This window comes from Osmerus eperlanus, chromosome 8, assembly GCF_963692335.1.
Source record: "Osmerus eperlanus chromosome 8, fOsmEpe2.1, whole genome shotgun sequence".
Classification (NCBI taxonomy): Eukaryota; Metazoa; Chordata; class Actinopteri; order Osmeriformes; family Osmeridae; genus Osmerus; species Osmerus eperlanus.
In genome coordinates this window covers 7,537,835-7,560,298 of record NC_085025.1, presented here as the reverse complement: position 1 = coordinate 7,560,298, position 22,464 = coordinate 7,537,835, and the positions used below count along the sequence as shown (strand labels likewise).

General features: G+C 46.4%; 2 protein-coding genes across 3 annotated transcripts in view; both read left to right on the top strand.

Moving 5' to 3' along the window:
* fig4a (FIG4 phosphoinositide 5-phosphatase a) overlaps positions 1-15,107 on the top strand; it is a 35,136-nt gene extending 20,029 nt beyond the window's left edge. For both annotated transcript variants that reach the window (XM_062467561.1, XM_062467560.1), the window contains exons 14-24: positions 89-134; positions 601-749; positions 958-1,124; positions 4,074-4,212; positions 5,386-5,444; positions 5,703-5,850; positions 6,090-6,173; positions 7,607-7,802; positions 9,751-9,833; positions 10,943-11,017; positions 14,178-15,107. In XM_062467561.1, coding sequence (XP_062323545.1) covers positions 89-134; positions 601-749; positions 958-1,124; positions 4,074-4,212; positions 5,386-5,444; positions 5,703-5,850; positions 6,090-6,173; positions 7,607-7,802; positions 9,751-9,833; positions 10,943-11,017; positions 14,178-14,355 — 1,324 coding nt within the window. In that variant the 3' untranslated portion in view covers positions 14,356-15,107. The remainder of the gene's footprint in view (positions 1-88; positions 135-600; positions 750-957; positions 1,125-4,073; positions 4,213-5,385; positions 5,445-5,702; positions 5,851-6,089; positions 6,174-7,606; positions 7,803-9,750; positions 9,834-10,942; positions 11,018-14,177) is intronic.
* A 3,122-nt stretch (positions 15,108-18,229) lies between these two features.
* On the top strand, positions 18,230-20,420 carry LOC134024966 (G-protein coupled receptor 6). The gene is made up of 2 exons (XM_062467727.1): positions 18,230-18,394; positions 18,922-20,420. Exon 2 carries the CDS (start codon positions 18,943-18,945, stop codon positions 19,945-19,947), a length of 1,005 nt encoding a protein of 334 aa, XP_062323711.1. The 5' UTR covers positions 18,230-18,394; positions 18,922-18,942; the 3' UTR covers positions 19,948-20,420.
* Positions 20,421-22,464: the final 2,044 nt, after the last annotated feature.

The following is a 22,464-nucleotide window of genomic DNA, read 5'->3' as shown; positions in this document are numbered from 1 at the left end:
TCACACACAAAAAAACAATGTAAACCCCAAGTTAAGTTTTTTTGTTGATTTGTGTTTGCCTGACCATTTTGTTTGTTTTTTATCCAAGGTGGGGAGACTTGGGTGGGCACATCTCCTCCAATGGACGTGTCCAGGTATGATAACAACACAACACAAACACACACCCCCAACCACATCCCACACACCCTACTGAATAGCTTACTCCCAGGACCTCTATTCATGTTTCCTGTGTTGGGCTGTTGTGGTGCTGCTATGATTCATGCTTAGGTAACACTAATATTGGAGTAATTGGGTTAAGAGGATCTTGTCACATATGGAGAAAAACCCACCACATGCTCTTGTTGTTATGTTACCATGGTAACCTGTAAGCACTGATATCGCTCATGTGTCTGCAAGTTTGGAAGAGCTGATCTTGTCTGTCTTTTGGTATTCCCTCTGTCAATGTACACAATACATATTTTTTATGTAGTATTCATATAAGTATTATAATAAATGGATGTACAGTATATATTTGTTATTTGTATAAAACATTTCTTAAAGGAAAAGGGAGTACTCCATATCTATTACCATAGCAACAACAACACCAACTTCCTGTTTTAGACTGGAGTCCTGCGGACCAACTGTGTGGACTGTCTAGACCGGACCAACACTGCCCAGTTCATGGTGGGGAAGTGTGCCCTGGCCTATCAACTTTATGCACTGGGCATGATTGACAAGCCCAAGCTCCAATTCGACACAGACTGTGTCCGGTATGGAACTAGCCCCTCTTACAGCATAGCACAGTACAACATTAGTACATGTCACAGTCTTATTGAAAGAAATCCATCATTTACATGCAAGGCACTCAGGCACTGACTGAAGATTTAGACTACACAATGAAGCACATTGAGAACACTTATGTTACTGACCTATTGCCTAGTCGTCTATTCTGGGTTTGTAATGTGTGTGTGTGTCCAGGCTGTTTGAGGAGCTCTATGAGGACCATGGAGACACCCTCTCTCTCCAGTACGGCGGCTCCCAGCTGGTCCACAGGGTGAAGACATACCGCAAGATCGCCCCCTGGACGCAGCACTCTAAGGACATCATGCAGACACTGTCCCGTTACTACAGCAATGCCTTCTCAGGTACACACACACACACACACAAACTTAATCCCACCCAGTTCCGATTTCCCCCAAGTATTAGTCACATCTTTTCAATTACTCTGTAAAAGCCCCCCATATATACACGCACACACACCACATACACAAAACCTCAGAAAAACAAAATAGTGCATTGATTATTACACAACCAAGTTGTGGGTTGAGCTTAGTCATCCTCTCAACCCTCTAGCCTCCCCCCCCCCCCCACCCACAACTGCCCCCCCAAAACCTAGGTTACCATGGAAATGCAGACTCACTTTTTCCTTACCCATTCACAATCCTACTGTTACATAACATTGCCCCCCCCCCCTACCCCCACCACCATCCATTAGTCCTCATAAATTTTCCATCTACAGGGAATTAATTATGAGTGTTTTTTCCGCGTTTATGGCTTCTGACACATCTAAATAACAATATAAATCAAGTGCACACTTCCCCCTCTGACACATGTACACACACACACCATGTACAGTAAGAGCATGTCATTACTGTATTGAACCATTGGTGAACTCATCTGTGAGCAGAGCTCTGGTCCTTTGTCATCTGGATTGGCACCAGACATCTGCTAATGAGTTCAGTCATTCCATGACTGCGTTGAGCCGGTAAATTATTTTATTGATGAGCAGTTTTGGGGCGGCTATGGCTCGGGGTAAAGAGGATTGTCTGTTAATCGCAAGGTTGGCGGTTCGATCCCCGACTCCTCCTAGGTCATGTGCCGAAGTATCCTTGAGCAAGACCCTGAACCCCAAGTTGCTCCCGATTGGCAGGACGGCACCTTGCATGGCAGCTCGCTGCTGTCGGTATGTGTGAGTGAGAGTATGAATGGGTGAATGAGAGTGCAAACATTGTAAAGCGCTTTGAGTGCCGCTAAGGTAGAAAAGCATGTTATTGTTCCTCGCTGCCCTGCAATGATTCCCTGAAGTGTTTCAGAGAAGACAGCTGATTGACAGTGACTTTCTTTTAATGCACATACACACCCTATTTTCCCAAGATTCAAAAAATAAAAGTAAAAATCACATAACACAAACACACACTTGGGATGCTCGTCATTACAAAGGGATAACTTAAAGAATCATGACTTCACCCAGGCGTGGGCAATCTTTTTTTTTAATTATCTTACAGTAAATGCTAAACATTTCCTGAGGGGCGCTTTTGGTTACAAGAATACAAGTGAATCGGCTCATTTATCCTTTGGGCAAAAACATATCAATATTGTGGATGTTGTTGATTGTGGCTGCCACTATGGGTCTGGCTTTCCTGTCATGGAATTATCCTTCTGAGGCACATTCACTCACTAACACACACACATGGTCTGATTGTTGTTGTAATGCTTAGTTAATTTGCTCATAGCCCAAAACTAGTCTTGAGTTATCACCTCTTCCGTATTGATGACCGTGCGTGTGTGTGCGTGTGTGTGCGTGTGTGTTTTTTATCCGTTTACCCTACCTCCTTGTTTTCCCTGCACTCTGAACGACTCCCATTTTAATCAATGGAGACACAACCCTGTGCACCCGAGGGGCACCTGAGTGCGGGTCCAGGTCACAGTAATTCTGGAACCCTCCTGAGCCAGTCCCCTGCCAACGACACTCCTAACAAGGACTGTGTCAAAGGACTGGAAAAATAAAAAGAGAGTGAAGAAAGGGACAGCAGTCAGACTAAATCAGCCGGTCTACTGTTATGGTGCCCTTCTCCAACACCTCCTCACCCGCTTCTTCCTGATTTACAATTTCATTCCCTTATTACCGTGGTGCGAGTCAGTCGAGTCTCCTCCTTAATAAGAACACTGGGACACTCACTTTCTCTCTGGCTGTCTCACATTAATGATATTTTTCTACAGGTCCACAGCTGAATGTGTCTTTTTTTGACGGTACAATAATGAAGTCTGATATATGTTTTCTATGCTCCCTCCATCCCTCCCCTCCTACTTTCCTAACATGTATCTTAAGCCGCCCTTGATCCTAAAGTCAGGTACAGGATGTGTGTTCGGGTCGTAGATGGTGTGTGATTTCATTGACCCCACAAGCTCAATGACATTTTTGTTATGTCCTTTCCATCTAATCTTGTACAAGGCCATGCTGAATTTATGGCTTATGACAGCACCTGAATTTAGACACTTGCCTGTAGGTCTGGGGAGGGCCAGTCTGGTTACTCAAGTGGACAGGAAGTGAGGTAGAAAACAGAAAGAAACACGCATACACACACACACACAGATCAGACATCTTGTAAGTTATCTTTGTGTTTTATCTGTTTCTTTCCCAGGAAGAAGTTACATGTCTTTTATCATCCACTTATCACATAATGAGTCAAAAGACCCACGCAGGTTAACGTGTTCCAAAATGACTTTATTGTCTAGTATTATTTCCAGCGTATACAAAGTCATACAAAGATCATTTCCTTGGCTGCTTCTGTGTAGGATCTGAACTCCCACGTACAGGCTTCAGTGGACAAAGCTCAGGATGATAATTACCTTCAAATTGGTTTTAGGTTAAAGAGCCGTAATTATGACTGCAGTCCATCATTTGGGGGATAATTGATCTGGCAGTTGGACGAGGGTAAGCACCACCTGACTGGCTTTGCCGCGTGCTGAGGCCCGTGCCACTCACCGTACACCCATGTGGACTTGGAGACCAGGAAGTCATGCTCTTGTCTTGGATCTGTGTTTGCGTACCTGTTTTTTTTTTCCTGGAAACTTCCCTGGTGGCTTGTGTGTATTTGATTTGAGAAGGTTTCTCGTATGTTCTGAATCTGCTAACTGTGTTCTATCTTCCTCTATAACTGGGTTTTATTATCTCCTCATCATTGGTGTCTGTGTTAACTGTTTCTGTGATGCCTGTGTGTCTGTGATTTGTGTGTTTGTTTTGATTTTTTTTCTCTCTTTTTTTTTCTCATCTCCTCTCACTCCATCCCTCCCTCCCTTTGTCTCTTCCTCAGATGCTGACAGACAGGATGCCATTAACCTGTTCCTGCAGGTGTATCAGCCATGTGACAACAGGCCTCACCTGTGGGAGCTGCCTACAGACTTCTACCTGCACCAGAGCAACACCATGGCCCTGTTCCACCACCGCCGCAGGTACCACACACACCCGCTCACTGGACACGCCAGCCAACACCACAACACCAGCTAGGCGCTGGTGGGGCTGTCGGAGACTATACCCCACACCTCCTGAAGTGTGTTTGTCGTGTCATAATGTGACCTAGTTTGCAGAATGGAAGATTTTGGAACTCCCTTTGCTGAAACATGTAAACAAACTACCGGTAGGTTGGTGGCCATAGAGATTGAGAGCATATCTTGTTGGTCAGTTCCATATGTGTGGAATTGGTGCTCAAGTATTTTACTTTGTTGTTGTGTGTATATACAGTTAGGTCCATAAATATTTGGACATTGACACAATTTTCATCATTTTGGCTCTGTATACCACCACAATGGATTTGAAATGAAACAATCAAGATGTGCTTTAAGTGCAGACTTTCAGCTTTAATTTCAGGGTATTTACATCCAAATCAGGTGAACGGTGTAGGAATTACAACACATTTGATATGTGGCCCCCCCCTTTTTAAGGGACCAAAAGTAATTGGACAATTGGCTGCCAAAATGATGAAAATTGTGTCAATGTCCAAATATTTATGGACCTAACTGTATATATAGATACATAAGTAATGCATCAATTAGCCTAGTGTGTGTGTGTGTGTGTGCCTGCTGTATAACCTCACAGTAGATTCCTCACAGCTTTTCGATGCGTGTGACAGTGCCCATGCACCTAGGTGGAAACTTATTTCTCCACACACTCAGTGACACTTACAGACACACAAACAGTGCTATAGCAGAGCTTCTGCTGTTTATACACTCCCACAGGACGTCCACTCTATTTCTGTGTGTGTGTGTCCACACACACGTTTGCATGTCTGTGAGGGCCAGGCAGAGTTTGTTAGGCTTGTTCTGTCTGTGCTCATATGACACCGCAACACTTCACAGGCAGAAACAGCACTAAGTCAACTACTGAGAGAGAGCAGTCTGTCTCCCTGACAGCCTTAGTTTTGACCCAGTTCTTTGGTGTTCTTGGTATTCACCACTGTGACTGCTCCTTTTACTGTAACTTTGTGACTTATTGAATAGAAGGATGTTTTGTTCGATGTTAGACCCAGGGTTGGCTCTATGAATTCAAATCTCCATATCTGGGTTATAGAAATGTAGGCCTAATAGCTGTTCTGAATGTTTTTTTCTTTGCAAAATGTGTGTGTGTAGCTACACGTACTGGTGGTCGGAGGGAATCTTGTCCTATCTGCCACTGCCCTATGATGAAGGTACGTCCTTGATTCTCTTCTTCAGTCCTATTTGAAGATCAACATTACCATGAGCTAGTTACACCTGCCGTTTATAACACACTTATGCGTCTACATTGTTGGTGTGTGTGTGTGTGTGCGTGCGTGCGTGCGTGCGTGCGCGCGTGTAATATTTGTTATATGAGCGTGTGTGAGAGAGCGAAAGCACATGAATAGTGTAAGCCTGTGTGAGGTTGTGTGTCCTCATTTTGTTCACTCTTTTCCGCTCCATCCATCCAGTCCCTTGTGAAGAGAACATGAAGAAAGTGAAGGTGAAGAGGGTAAACCGCTATGACCAGAGCATCGACATCTACACAGAGTTCTTCAAACCATATGAGCTCACCTCATTTGACGACACCTTCTGTGTGGCCATGACCAACTCTGCCAGGTAGGGCTGGTGTTACATCTATAGGCCAGTGTTGTCTCCTCCACTTCCGTTCTGTGGTGTACACACACACACACACACACATTTGGACATGCTTAGCCCAGTTCCTCTCTATATCCTGCCCCCGTGCATCTGTTAAGTGCCCTGAGCAGAGGGTGGGAACTGTGTCATCCGTTTGAGAGAGCTTCATCGAAACCAACTTTACTGTGCGTGTGTGTCTGTGTGTGTCTTTGTTCTCACAGGGAGTTCATGCCCAAGACGGTGGGAGTGGACCCCAGTCCCTTCACTGTGAGGAAACCAGAGGAGACAGGGAAGTCAGTTCTGGGGTAAGCTTGTGCGGGATGTTTTGGTTCAATTGTGTTTTTCTGTATCAATTTACTCGAGTACATGCTGATGAGGGGTGTGAGTTTATAAAACCCCCAAAACATGTGCAACACACACACAGTGTCCTCCTCCCTCCTGTTCCAAAGCAGTCAATTTGTCCCCATCTACTACAGCACTGCTACGAAACACCAGACATGCGTTCATGGACCTATATCTGCTGTCGTTGGTGTTGGTGTGTTTTTAAATGAGGCAGGGGGAAGGTGTGGTGTGTGTGGGGGGGGGGGGGGGGGGGTGGTGCAAGGTTTGGTGAGTAACCCTCTGCCATTTAAGGCAGGTGTTTGTAGAGACAGAAATAAGTGGTTTGTTTACATTGGTCACTTTTCTGTGTCAGCACACTCTGTTCCATCCCCTCCCCCACCCCTCTCTGGCTTCCCGTCCACTTTTATCCCAGTGTGTCCCAGAGTTAAGGGCAGTCACTTGTAACACAAGCCATTCTCTTGGTTAGCTGTTATACTGGCAGAAGAAGCCTTCAAGCCTTTTCTGTGTGAGCAATTAGGACGCCACGACAGTCAAAGCCGTCTTGAACTTTATTCATCTTCATTTGTCGTTCTTAATAGTCTAGTTCAAAAAACAACAACAATTCTGTCTCTCGCGGGTTCATCACACTTGTATTAATTAAAATTAACATTAACATCTCTCGACGTACAGAAAGGTCTCTGTTGCTGCACATGGTGCATGACTGTACAGTTACATGACTACAGGGGCATCTATCTGTTATGTCCCGTCGAGTGCACCCCCCCCCCATCTTTCACTCCTCTTTCCCTCCCCCTCTCTCAGCCACCTCCCCTCCCTCCCTCTCTCCCTCCCCTGTCTGTCCGTTGTGTCACATGGAGGTTGCGTGCGTGCTGTTTTCAGGCTGACTGACGAATCCCTGACGAATCAGTCAGGCCTTATCCATTACATTTACATTGTTATTTAGTCATTTAGCAGACGCTCTTATCCAGAGCGACTTACAATAAGTAGGCAAGTAGGGTGAAGTGCCTTGCCCAAGGACACAAAGTCATTTGGCATGGCCGGGAATCAAACCAACAACCTTCTGATTAATAGCCCAACTCCCTAACCGCTCAGCCATCTGACCCCGTTATCCCTACTCTTCCCTGCTGTGGTCACGGTCAGGTTACCTTCTGGTCTCAAAGCAGTAACCACAGTGTGGTTCATCACTGTCTGTTAACCTTGCGATCTTTCCACAGCTGTTCCCTTATATTTTAACAGAGGCATTCACTGTGTGTCCTGGCAACAGCCTTGGATACCACTTGGGGCTGCTGTGTCACTGATTTGTGGTTTAACTGGGGTGTGTGTGTGCTGTCTTCTCTACCTTCCCCCCCTCCCCTCTCTCTACTGGCCACACAACCCCCCCCCCCCCCCCCCCCCCCAGTAATAAGAGCAGCAAGGAGGAGGCGGTGCTCCAGAGGAAGACGGCCGCCAGTGCCCCGCCCCCCCCCAGCGAGGAGGCCATATCCAGCAGCTCGGAGGACGACTCGGAGGAGGACCGCGAGGACGACCCCTCCGTCTCCCAGCGCTCCACCCCCGTCAGGATAGCCGAGGCAGGGGACGGCGGCCGCGCGCAGGAGGTACGGGACTGCACACGCACGTGGGAATGAAGCCCCGCGCGCGCACACACACACACACACACGTCCCATATGTCTCTTGTGTCACACAGACAGGAGTTGAGGGGAGGGGAGCAGGCTGGGGATATTTCATATGTTGTCTATTTAACATTCCACACAGCCGGCCTGGCTCATGCTGGCAGTGCCACCCCCATCATCAGATTCTAGCCTGCCACTGAGATGATCCTTGTGTTAACAGGCCTCCACTGTCTCTCCTCTCCTAAGTCAGGTGTTCCACCTTCAGCATTTATTCAGCTGTAAAATAGTACATTCTAGAAGCATTCAACCAGAACCTGACTAACAGACAGACAGAACGTCCGGAGTTCTATTTATCTAACTGGGTCACAGCAGAAGCAGCAGATGAACCCACAGGCCAAGATGGAACTAGAACAGAGCAGGAACATCTAAGTGGCTTTCCCGTAGTAGTCGTCCAGATAGTGGCCCTTCAGGCCAGGCTGAGTAGAAGGTTTTGCTTCTGGTTCATACGCTACCTACAGGCTGGCTCTGCCCTGCGTCCACTCTGTTTCCTACTTCCTGTCTCCAGCTTGTTCCTTACCTCTCTTCCTAGAGGCCGTATTCTCTGGTTGCCCAGGTGACCAATGCAAGCTCGTCCATACAGCTCCAGATACGGCAGTGACTTAAATTCCTTGTTGTGGGGGGACGGGAACCAATCAAACTATGATGCAAGGCAACAAGGGAGCTCTCAAAGGCTCCTGCTGGGAACATGTCCAGTAACGCACAGGAGAGCCAACCATGACCCCTGTGTGTACCTGCCCCTTCCAAGTGACCCCCCCCCCTCCTCACCCTGATATGTTAAATACGTTCCTATGCTAATTCCTGCTTAAACTGAAAAACATACATATACATTAACCTGTAGATATACTCTGTTTCTCATTGATCTTGAATGTATAAAATATAGTTGCTGTATTATTCTTTCTCTCTTACTGTCTCTTATCCTTTGTACTAATGAATACATACCGCTGCCATTTATATTCATTCCATCCCTTTTTCTCTTTCTCTGTGTCTCTCCAATTCTTCTTGCTATCGAATGGTTGATATATAAAATATTTCTTTCTCTCGCTCTCTCCGTTTTCTTCTTCTCCCAGTCTTTCTCACTGTCTCTCTCTCCCTCCCCTCCCTGGCCTGGAGCTAAGAGCCTGACATGAATATTTGGGGGCGTGAGTAACGTGTGCGTCACGTGTTGTCTGAGCTGTCCACGTGTGTCTCGTGTGGCTGCCTGAGAGCCTGAATGATCCAGAATGCATCGCCACAGCGCCAGGGGAAAGCTAACTGGCTGAAATATTTAAACATCTGATCATTACCACACAATTACACACACTCATGTCATATCCCTGGAGGTTGCTGTGTGTATGTGTGTGTGTGCCGACTACAAGGTGTGTTTGTACAGCTTCTCTGTAGTGGATTGCTTTTTCTTGCATGGTTAGCAGGAAGCCCAAATTTAATAGAGCTGTAATGACTGATTGCCTCAAAGAGCCTTTTGATCAAGATGAACATTCAGCTGCTGTGAGGGGCACAGGCACCAGAAACAAAAGACCACTACTCTTTCATAGAGAGAAGGATAGAGAGAGGCTGATGGAGAGAGAGACAGAGAGTACATGTGATGTCTGGGCTGCGTATTGACACCTAGCTGTGGACATGGAGGCTTGTTTGAGGTTGGTCGTATTACGCTAACACACATACACTCACACACGGCGCTGGTGTTTCTCCTGGGAGGAGCATGTGTCTGAGTGGGCACATGGGGGTGGTACGGTCAACGTGACTGACCACTCGTGTGTCTCATGTGGAATGCAGCAGATACTGGGAGATGTTTGATGCAACATAACAGTACTCAGCACCAGCCTCCAACCCTAACCTCTCTGACCTTTTACCTGTGAACCCCCCCCCCCTCCAGGACCAGCATCAACCAATGAGGGAGACCTACGGGCTCAACCTGGCTGACTCTCCCGCCGAGGGTGACCTGCTCATATATCACAAGTGAGAGATTCACACACACTGGCATTACACTCACACACGGATACATTCAATGCACCCTCTCCTTTTACTCGCGCATCACCATCCAATCCACTGAAAGTAGTCCCTAGGAAACAAGGCTGGGCTATTGAGTCCTCTAGTAATGATGGTTCCCCGCGCTGTAACGGGCCGGTGTTGCTCTCAGCGGCTGCAGCAGTGGCCTGCTGTGTGTGAGTGCTGTGGTGATCTTACAACCCATTGTCAAGCCCTCTTTTCTTCTCCTCCCAGACCCTCACTTCTCTCTGTCTTTCTCCTGGACTCTTTGTACCCAATTATTTGTATCTTCTTTTTCCTCAAACACCTCACTGTGTTAAGAGTCTGTTCTCTGAAAGCTGTGCGCGTGGGGGGGGGGGGGGGGTGTCATCTGGTTGCTAAGGGATGGGTGGGGGTGAGGGGGGAGTCCTGTCTTCCCCTCCTTTAGGGAAGTAACGACCTTCAAGAAGGGAACATGCGCTCACACATTCAGCCTCTCACTCATTCACACATGCACGTACCTGCAGACGCACGCATGTACACGCGCGCGCGCGCGCCCTGGTAATAAGAATAGAAGTGGTGTGCTGGTGGGGGGTGGTCTCTCAGGACACCGGTGGATGCTGGCTGCCATCATCGCAACCTGGATGAGTACCCACCGCAGAGTAAGGGCTGTGTGGCTTTCCTTTGAGACCCTCAGATCCTAATCCTGACAAAGAAATGAATACACACACAGGCACTCACACGGGTACACACACATACACACCTGTGAGACCTCCTGAAGTAATACTCGTTGTTGTGTGGTCGTTTTTATCAGCCAACTAAAGATGTGAAGATAGGACTCCTATGTCCAGTTTTGTACTTATAGCTGGGTCTTATCAGTCTTAAAGTGTGTGTGTGTGTGTGTGTGTGTGTGTGTCAGATATCATGTTCTGTGGATGGAGCTATATAGAAGCTTCACCTTGTTTGTGATCCACACACACACTCCTTGATCTCGACTGACCTGTGGGTCGTGCCTCCTTCAGGTAATGAGAGACCTCATCTGTGTGTCTGCATGTCTTTCCAGGACTACACAATGGTTAACTGTGTGTGTGTGTCTGCAGGTTTGCACACCTGGGTCAGAATCAACACACAGTGGAGAAGACGGAGCGCACTTACCTAGAAAATGCCATCAACCTGTGAGTGGACCCACACACACACACACACACACACAGACACAAAAGGTACATGTAAAGTACACAAAAAGGCACACCCACAGCATTGTCACCATCTGTGCAAGTTGACCAGCATACATCTTTTTCTGGTTCAGTAGTTAGTAGTTGTATTTTCCTCAACAAGACTGTTAGTGACAGTTCAGATAGCAGGTGTTCAGATGAACTGAGCTTTTGGTCTCACCTCCTCTTCCTCTATTCTCTCATGCTCCCCCTCTTTGGTCCTTTCACTGTCTTCTTCATCTCCCTGCACTCTGCTTCTCCGCTGAGCATGCACTGAGGAAGCTAACCTTCCACTGCACATGTATTGCCAATGTGTCACACATATAACCGCAGCAATACCCCCGCCTGCCCCCCACCTGCACACACACACACACACACACATCTCTTTCGGAGAGATGTGTGACCTCCTCGTGGAGGAGGTCACACATGGGCCAGAGAAACTGGAAAGAGAAGCAGACAGTGGTCAACTTCACTCAACGCATGCACCTGGAACTCTAATATACCTCCCAGCCTCTCAGAGCCCAGCTTCTCGGAGCGCAGCCTCTCGGAGCGCAGCCTCTCGGAGCGCAGCCTCTCGGAGTGCAGCCTCTCGGAGTGCAGCCTCTCGGAGTGCAGCCTCGCATCATCTCTCTCTCTCACATACAAACACTCACACATACTAGAAAGCAGCTAGACGTCTCTATGTAAAGTATGGCCTTAACAGGACACGTGTGTTAGGGCACATGTACACGTGTGTATGCATGTGCAGGGTGGGGGCTGCCGTTACAATAGCCTGCTGATTAAAACAGAACAGTGGTTCACTAGCACACCTGCTCCCAACAGTGGGTTTGTCAATGGAGGACATTATCTTTGTATTAGACACAATGACACAAGCTGTGGACACTATTAGACCACATTTAGACTTAACACATGACTTTTCACTCATAAGTGTACAGTATTATCCCTTTATATATCTCTCTCCATTACGCTTTCACTGCTTCCAGTCTATATCTTCATCCCCTCCTCTACAGATGTCTGTCTATCCATTGTCTATCTTATCCCTGTCTATCTCTCTTTCGCTCTCTCTTAATTTTAATCATCTCTGCCTCTTATCTTTTCTCTCTCATCCTCCCTTTCTGATGTCAGGACCACGCATCCAGCAGGTGTGCCTTCTGTAACATATATGTTCTACATTGCAGCATCTAAAACATGGATTTCCTCTTTTCTGCCCCCTCTCTTTGTTTTGAACTAAAGGTTATGATTTTTGTCACTGGCTGATGTGTGTAGAGCTAGCTAAGGTGGGCGACACTAAAAGGTCACGTATCAGCAGAAGCGTGTGTGTTACAGACAATTAAAGCGATTCCCTTTTTTCGCTTCCTGATGGCCCTCACCTGCATGGCGATTTCTGGTGGGTTTGTGTGGTGTTTTGTCAGGATGTGACAACACTGGTGTGCCAGATGTGTAGATCACACATGCACACACAAATTGGTTTTGTTATTCTTGCGGGGACTCACACTTCATTCAATTCAACCCTAACCCTAGCTCCAAACCCTAACACTCGTATCTCCTTAATGTAACCCCAACCCCACCTGAATGTCATTCTAACCCAGACACAAATCCTAACTCTGAACCCCATTTTCTTTCTACTAGTTTCCACTTGTGCTCTGGAGAGCAAGCGTACCAGCTACACCTTCGCTGTAACTGTCTAACCCAAACATTGGCTCCATTTAGTCAGGTAGAGTCTCTAAGAGGGAGAGGCATTCAGACACTAAACACCCAGACCTTGTCTAATTAGATTTACAGTGGAACAATTTCTTCCTGCCAAGCAACGGGTATGAGTGGAGGGGGCAACAGGAAGTGGGTGTGGGGTGTCAAGGTAACACCTGTGAGTGCTGAGCTGATTGCTAAGGGAGATGTGACTCACAGGAGCTCAGGGCCTCTGTGCTACCAATCTTATGCCAAGCTCCCCTATGACATTTTTGTCTGAAAATGGCCAATTTGGTGGTAAAAGATTATTCGTTTGATTTTGCCAATTTCTGCTCGTCTTGGTGGAAATGAATCCAACGCTGTCTGCGGATGAGGACCTGGAGGTGACAGGTCAACATTAACACACCAACGCACACTCATCCCACTGGTCAGATTGCAACTACTACATGTCACTTTGGTGCGGTACATATTGACCTACATGCCCATAGGCTGCCCTAAGTGCTGTCCTAGAAAGGAATAGAGAGAGAGGGGTATAGAGAGGGAGTGAGAGGGAAAGACAGACAGACAGAGGGAGAGAGGGAGGGAGCTAGCAGGAAGAAAATAAAAGCTAAGAGAGACGCTAGTTTCGACCTCAAGGTAGAGACATGCAGTATCTTTAACTCTTTCTCCTTCAGGCTTGTACTGTACTTTACTCTACCGCTGTATCAACATTACACTAAGCCCCTGTACTCCTCTCCTTCCCCTCACCTAGCCATCTCCTGCCCCCTCTCCTGCCCCTCACCTAGCCATCTCCTGCCCCCTCTCCTGCCCCCTCTCCTGCCCCCTCTCCTGCCCTCTCTCCTGCCCCCTCTCCTGCCCCCTCTACTGCCCTCTCTCCTGCCCTCTCTCCTGTCCCCTCTCCTGCCCCCTTTCCTGCCCTCTCTCCTGCCCCCTCTCCTGCCCTCTCTTCTGCCCCCTCTCCTGCTCTCTCTCCTGCCCTCTCTCCTGCCCCCTCTCCTGCCCTTTCTCCTGCCCCCTCTCCTGCCCCCTCTCCTGCCCCCTCTCCTGCCTCCTCTCATGCCCCCTCTCCTGCCCCCTCTCCTGCCTTCTCTCCTGCCCCCTCTCCTGCCCCCTCTCCTGCCCCCTCTCCTGCCCTCTCTCCTGCCCCTTCTCCTGCCCTCTCGCCTGCCCCCTCTCCTGCCCCCTCTCCTGCCCTCTCTCCTGCCCCCTCTCCTGCTGATTCATTCCCATGTTCCTATGTTATTTTAAGGTTCTGCTATTGTTAGGTTTCCAGATGGTTTTGCTCCTTTAGTTGTAGTAAAATGATCTTGTTCAGGGCAGGTTGAATGTGCAGTTTGACACTCCTCTGACCAACCCTCCTTCTTCCTCCTCCTGCTCCCCCTCTTCTCTCCCTGTTTTCCCTCCAAACCCCCTGTGTCCTCCCCGCCCCCTCGGCCAGGGTGCCTGTGTCCCGTTTCGAGGAGGACAGCATCTTCGAGGTGTCCCCTCCACGTGTGGACAAGGAAACCTGCGAGCTGTTTGAGAGCCATGTCATGACTGGCCACGGCCAGGTGAGGGCGCTGTGCAGGGAGGATGTGCTCATGTACCGAGAGTACATCAAGAACAGGTACATGTGAGAAAATCAGCTCCACCAACCTGTCGTGACCCCATCTCCACCTCATCCTTGGTCTGGATGGGACCGAGGGGTTTTGACGGGGTGGGGGAGGGCTCGACGGGGGTGACTCTTCACATACGTCATTCAGGAAGACCAGGCTGGAGCTGTCCTGATATATCCTGCTTGGATGGATTTGGATGGAAGCTCTATGGGGTGCCATTTCAAGGACCTTTTTCACATTTGCTATAATGTTCCATTCTGCTGTGAGAACCGTCCTTGGGGTGCCAGAGACTCACAGGTGCAGTAACAGACCTTGCTAGACAGGAAAATAAAATTATGTTGATGGCTTACAAGAACTTCAAAGTGGGACAGCTCATGTTTTAATGATTGCTTTAATTATGCAGGTATGTGCACTTTCAAAGGCCAACATCCAATTGTCCATTTTATTTGCAACCTTTTTTAGTTTTTTTCTCTTTTTTTTAATGGCATACCTGACTTTTAAAATAGCAACTATGTATTTTTTTTACATGCAAATTAGATTTTCAGTCATTGTCAAGATACTGAAGAAATTATGGAAGATGTAAACTGTTCAAACGATTGGTTGCACTTAGCCCCTGAAATTATGAAAGGTTTGACTGAATCCAAGATGTAATATTACTTTCTATTTTAATTTGTCACACTTATTAATCATGAGTTGGATGACTGCCTTACTGTTAAATGTACTTCCTAAGGATTATGTAACAACATGATGTCTTAATTAAACATTATTTATTAAATAAATACAATTTGTGAGTTTAATTTGGATGATAAATGGTAATGGGTGGGGACACAAGTCAGACTGTCTGTCTGTGAAAGAGAGTGACTGAAATTATTATAGGAAACTATTATTAACTGCTATTAAATCCAATAATAAAACTGGATGAATGAAAAGAGGGATAAAACAGGTGCTTGCCTTCTCTCTGTCTGTGGATTACAATCTTTCCCTTCTCTCACTGTCACTTGTCCTCTCTCATCCTTTCTCTCCGATCTCTCTCCATGTCCTGATGGCTCATGTCTGTCCTGCCAGCTATTAGGAAAGCAGTTGTGTGTCTTCAGAGAACGGGATTAGCATGCTGAGTCGTATAATAGTGCACAAAACAACTTTGGTATTCACTGAATCATTCAATGTTTTCCATCTCTGCCATGTATAAGATTATTTAGGAACTTGCCACAGTATATATTGCTGGCATGTTTATGCCATGTTTTTGCTGAAGGTAATGACCAAACCAACTGGACCAGAGAAAATTCTGATCTATCTGACATTTTGGCTTAAAGCGTGCAAGGTTTTTTGTTTTTGTTTTGAACAAAGGCCTACAGTATCTTGCCTGTGTGAACATCTGGTTTGTTTGTGAGAGGGATGAGGAGAGGTGAGGATAGGGAAACAAAGAGGATAGAAGAATGAGAAACAATGAAAACGATAGCATGGTATAATGTTCTGGAGCTCTTTAAGATGTTTGTATGTAAAGGAAAACACATGGTTGTCTTCTCTGTCTTATGTAATTGGTGTCAGCATGTCTTTTGTCCTTCAGCTCTCCCCCTCTGTCCTCCCCCAGTCTCTTCCAACTGCCCTTTATATGTTTACCATCCTTTTCCAATCTCTGCATCTCCATCTCACCTCTCTAAACCTCTCTTCCCTCTTGTTTTTTTTCTTTCGCTCTGCTTACTTTCCGTCTGTCCCACTCTGTTTCGTTTAGCCTTCCTCTCCAACTCTTTCTCTATTCACATGGATGTTTGTCAAATTCTCTGTCAATCTTTTCTTCTTTCTCTGTCTTTTACTCTTTCCAGTGTATTCTGTCCTTTTATATCCACTATTTGTAAAATGTATTTTCCTTGGCGGACAGACAGACCCTCACATGCAAATACAGGGGTGGACATTGATTGATGTCAGGTTGAATGACATTGTGTGTGTGTGTGTGTGTCTGTGTACGCGTGTTTTTTTTGTCTAAGGGGAAAGCTGTAGATGTTTTGATGTTTGCGTTCCACTCAACCGTAGTGCCAGCCCACCCCCCCTTCTCCCCCATGCACGCGCACACACACACGTGTGTACATACGTACATACATTTACACTCACAAATACAAAAACACAATTTAGAATACATGTGATGATCAAGACCCTCTTTGTGACCCTGGTATAACAGACTAGCCTCATAAAAAAACTGAAATATCAACTTGTTGTTAATGACAGTTATATTTCATCCAGTTAAGATATTATTCTCTTCCACTGCTGCGAGAGAAATGCAAGAAGCACCAATGGTTGCTAGGAGACCAACACAGGTTGATACAATATTCAGCAACGGCTAGACTGGGCAACACAGAACATTTCAAAGTGTTAAATTAACTGCAGAAGTGTTCCTTTTTACGGACATTTGATGCGAAAAAATCTCCAAATCCACCTGCTTTCCTCTACCAGCCCACCCTCATCCACGCACCCAAGAACACACATATACTGTGTTAGTCTGTCAGCCCCCCTGAGAGAGAAACAGGAAGAAAGGGAAATAAGAAGGGACCTGAAAAGATGGATGGTCAAGATAAGGGAGGAGAGAAAGAAGGAGGAAGCGCTGATGGACAAAGAAATGAAGAAACTAAGATATGAGATGGAGAAAGTAAAGGATGGAAGTAGACATCTTAAAGTACATCCGGTACATTCCTTGTGCACAGTTAATGTTACAGTATGTTTGTGCTTTGGACAACCACAATGGACAGACAAGGATTCAATCAAATGACGTTAGATTGTCCTTAGTGTTGAGCAAGCTGAGATGTGTTTGCTTGACATCGTTGTGCTGTCCTTTTGTGTGTACATGCTTATTTTCCTTATGTGTGTGTGTACATGCTTATTTTCCTTATGTGTGTGTGTACATGCTTATTTTCCTTATGTGTGTGTACATGCTTATTTTCCTTATGTGTGTGTGTACATTCTTATTTTCCTTATGTGTGTGTGTACATGCTTATTGCTAGAGACAAATCTGTGTGTGTGAGGGAAAAGAAGAGAAGGTGTTTGGGTAAAGAACACATGTGGTACAGGTTGAACAATTAAACATAATCCGGGCCCTATCCTGGGAAATAGAACTGAGCCCCTTTACCAGGAAACAGAACAAGGGCCATACCAGGCTCCGGGACTAGGTCCCTTCACAAGGAAACAGGACCCTGATGAGGCCAGAGGCACCACACATGGTGGCCTGGGGGCCATTGAGTTTGTTTAGCCAGTTTGTCCAGACACCTTTTTGTCCGTGCTGTGTCACACACACATCTTCTCTTTTCCTGCTTCTCTCTCCACTCTCTCTCCACTCTCTCTCTCTCTCTCTCTCTCTCTCTCTCTCTCTTTCTGTCTCTCTCCTACAGAACTGGACACCCACAGCTATTGAAGCATCATCAGGAAACTCTAAACATGAAAATGAAAAACCTGCTTTATAGTGGAATAAGATAGTAGAGTACAAAAATGAAGGCATTCAGTCCTATTCTCATCCACCGATGAAACTGAGTTTTTGGAATTGTTATTATTGTGATTTTGATGTCAGTTTTGTTCTCCCGTATTATTTCAAATATCAAGTGACCACTGTAAACTGATAACATTAATTAACTCATGTAGGCAGCGTGGTGCAAAAGTATTGTCTCATGTTTTATGTAGCCCTGATAGGGGATTGCGCGCATGTCCCATGGGCAGCATAGCCCCTGCATGTCTGCCACATGTGTTCAATCTTCAGCTTGTGATCGAAAGGCGGTCTCTCTCTGTCTCTCTCTGTCTCTCTCTAGGTCTCTCTCTCTCTCTCTCTCTCTCTGAAATGCTACACTATCAGCACTGACGTCACTTGGGTATAATAGCAATCCCAAACCGCATCCCGTCGACAATAATCGTTACTTTTCAGCTCTCGCGCTTTAACTCGTCTCCCCCGCACCGGTCAATGCTTCACGTCGCACCTGCCCTCAGTGTCTCGCCCATGCGAGGGATACGGAACAAAATCAAGGGGTTTACTTGAGCGATTCCGTGGAGAAGGACGGTGAATTGCCGTGCAAGTGAAACAGGGGTATGTAGCACTCATTTCCCACTTTCCATCAAAGACAACATATTTCAAACGGTTCTATATGATTTTATATATTATTGGACCTATATTGTTGTGTGTCTTTAGATCTTAGATGTTGTTCAATCAAGTACTGTGGATACGTTGTTGGGGTTACGGCCAACACTTCGCTTGTCAAAGTTTCAGCACCATGGACAGCTACATATGCGTTAGCGCTTGCGCTTACTCAATTTGCTTTGCTCGGTCTTTCTCGGCTATGCTATTATGTTGTATGTCAAACATAAATATGTACATGATTGTTTCAATTAAGATTAGGAACGATTATCGTTGTTTTTACTCTCAATAGGCACAATAGAACTAGATGGGCTCGTCTGCTTCCTTGGTTCTGAGACTAGGCTGCCTAAACCTTTTTGAGTCTTGATCATGCAACTTCCTTCTGTTTACTTTGTATAACTTTATATATCTATATGAGTATCTACATTTGGGTTAATTCGACGTTTTCTTTCTTTCTCTTTCTCTATCTTTTTCTTTAGGAAGGAAAACTGAAGGGAGACATGAACGAGACACTGGTTGTGAATGACTCTTTGACAGCGGCTGTTGAAGCGGCTCTTCCCTTTATAGAAAATGAGTCTCCGGATATGAACGCTACCTTGGAGCTCTCAACGGCCCCACTAGACTTTGCCATCAACCCGTGGGACATCATGCTCTGTATGTCGGGCACCGTCATTGCATGCGAAAACGCCATAGTGGTAGCCATCATCTTCTACACACCCACACTGAGGACCCCCATGTTCGTGCTCATAGGTAGCCTAGCCACTGCGGACCTACTAGCCGGTTTGGGACTAATCCTAAACTTTGTGTTCCAGTACGTCATCTCCGACGAAACTATCAATCTTATAACTGTTGGGTTCTTGGTAGCCTCCTTTACGGCGTCCATCAGCAGCCTCCTCGCCATAACGGTGGACCGTTACTTCTCTCTGTACAACGCGCTGACATACTTCTCAGAAAAGACCCTCCAGTATGTCCACCTAATGCTTGTGGGGACTTGGGGGGTTTCACTGTGCCTGGGTCTGCTGCCCGTGCTCGGCTGGAACTGTCTGAACGAGCCACAGTCATGCAGTATTGTGCGCCCGCTCACCCGCAGCAACGTGACGCTGCTGGCCATCTCATTTTTCGTGATATTTATGCTTATGCTCGTGCTCTATTTCAAAATTTGCAAGATAGTGTGCCGCCACGCGCACCAGATTGCGCTCCAGCAGCACTTCTTCACCACCTCGCATTACGTGGCGACCAAGAAGGGTGTCTCCACGCTCGCCATCATCCTGGGCACGTTTGGCGCGAGTTGGCTGCCTTTTGCCATTTACTGCCTGGTGGGGGAGCGCGAGTACCCGTTGGTGTACACGTATGCCACGCTGCTACCGGCTACCTATAACTCCATGATCAACCCTATCATCTACGCTTACCGGAACGCTGACATCCAGCGCTCGCTGTATGTTCTTTTCTGCGGCTGTTTCAAGGCCAACGGAGCATACTGCTCGCGGTCCCCTAGCGAGGTCTAGGACAGTCTAAGAGAGACAGAGATAGAGTGAGCGCGAGAGAGTCATGTGCACTGTGTGTGGCTGCAGACCATCAACAGTCCGCTTACTGAAAGTGCTAATTTGGTCAAGAAGCTCAAATCTTTGTCTAACACATCTGCACTTTAATGGGGCTCGACAAAATGACGTACGGAGTCCATAAAAAAAAAATGCTGTGAACAATGACGTTTGTGAAGAAAATTAAAATAAATCTGAGAATGTTATTTAATACGAGAATGGAATTATACATATGCACTTTATTCAATGTTTCAAACTGCCAAAGCAGTATTGTGTAGGCGTCATTTTGTGATGAAGTTCCTGTAAATGTCGGTACTGTGCACTGTAAAAAAAACATTGTAACAAAACAGGAACAATCTGGCAGCATTTTCTATTTTAACGTCGTCTATGATTGTGCGTTTTATACCAGGTTACAGAAAATAAAATTACATTGAAGAGAATTCCGCACACCTCGCGTGTTTTATTGTCTTCCATGTTCCTTTTAAGGTTGTCTCATGCAGCACCCGAGTTGTTTTACGCTTCCTATTTCCCTATATCTATCTCTCCCCACTCTCCACCCCATCCAATCATTCTGTGCGCAGGTGAAAAGATGAATGGCACGTTGAGTGACTAATCCCAGGAACAGCTTCTGTTTGCTGCTCAACATCTCCAAAAGTGCACTCAGTGTGCACGTGTGTTTGCGAGAAAGTGAGATAGAGACGGGGGTGGGGATGAAGAGAGAGAGAGAGAGAGAGAGAGAGAGAGAGAGAGAGAGAGAGAGAGAGACAGAGACAGAGACAGAGACAGAGACAGAGACAGAGACAGAGACAGAGACAGAGACAGAGACAGAGACAGAGACAGAGAGAGAGAGAGAGAGAGAGAGAGAGAGAGAGAGAGAACTGGACCGCAGAAAGGTTTTAAACATGCTCAAATGTGTTTGAGGAAAGAGGGAGGTAGCGCACATGGATTACGGTTGACCTCACTCCAATCTCACACGTGAATCAATCCACACAGTGAGCCGGTCTGATAGATGTAGCCCCACTGTCAACCCAACAGTTACCTTTGGAACAGATGAAATAGGGGTTTTAAAGAGGCGCAAATCAGGAATATGCGTACGGGATGTGGTGAGATGTCCGCTAACCTGATCAGACAATTATACAATACATTAAAAGTACACAGTAGAAACAACAGGTATGGCACTCATCTGATTAACATTTTGTTGGAGGATCTGAACAACATTGAAGTTTTAATTGCATATCAAAACAGCAATCAGTCTCATAAAATGAATGTATTCTCATACAAGGTTTATCAGCATACTTATTATGCTGTTGCTTGCACTTCTCCTTTGGGATGCCTGAAAGGTTGTGGTTAAAGTAAGCGTGGCTCTGCGCAGCCACAGTACCCAGCAGCACCGCCACCGTGTTTTATCTGTGTCCATGTTTAAACAGACATCCATCCCCGCGCTACGATAATGTCAGGCACCCCTGGGTATTGAAGACTGGGTGCGCAAGGCGCTGTTTGGACAAGCACGCCGTCTCCTCGTGAACCGGTTTACGCGCTGCTCAGTCACGCTCTCAATCACAATTTCTATGCCAATCACTTAATCACAACTTTTATAACCAGACAGGTGCCATTGTATGGTATCGGCAAATGGGAAGGCTGGTCCGAGGGGTTTCCTGATGGGCCGTCAGCAAAGTCTGAATTGGGGATGGAGAACTGGGCTAAAGGTTGCTGCATGCTGACGTTGCTAATGGAGAGCATGTAAGAATAAGTGACTAGGGAGACGAATCTAGAGAGCGATGTTTGTTTATAGTAGAACATCTTCCTGAGCAGATGTGCCCTGTTTTTTTTTTTTTTTTTTAACTGTTCGTTTTAAAACCTAAACCGTTGGTGTCGTCATAACAAGTGCCCAACAGAGCCACATGATTGGGCGACCCTGGCAATTGAAATATGGCTCACACTCAATACTAGACTTGCTAATTATAGTCTGTAAACGGTGAACGGTGGACCCACTACTTGCTATGCACCCGGCTTGGCTTGACATTGCATATCAGAGGATTTGGTTTGGCCTCTACACCCGTTTGGGTGCTTGGCAACCTTCAGGGGTTGGCTGTTTGAAAGCCAAAACGCAGACGAGATGTCAAAAGCAGGGGTCACATAGCTGTTCAGTTTAGCAGAGGGAGGGAGGTAGAATTAATTTGAAGTCAGATTGGTCCTGCCTTCCGAGGTAACTTCAAGCAGAATGTACTTTCAAACTGCTTCTTTAGCTTACCTCCACACAGGGGGGTCGTTAGACCCTTTTTACTGGGGCACGTGCCCCAGTATAAATCTGCTGTGCCCCAGTAAAATCTAAAGTTTGAGTTTTAACAATTTACTTTATTTGTCAATGCATTCATTTAGATTGATAAAACCATAAAAAATAAACGCAGTATCCCAATCAACTCTTTTAAAAGTGTTCAACCGAAAACACAAACCGATGCCCGCAGAATTCCATGTCAGCACGCT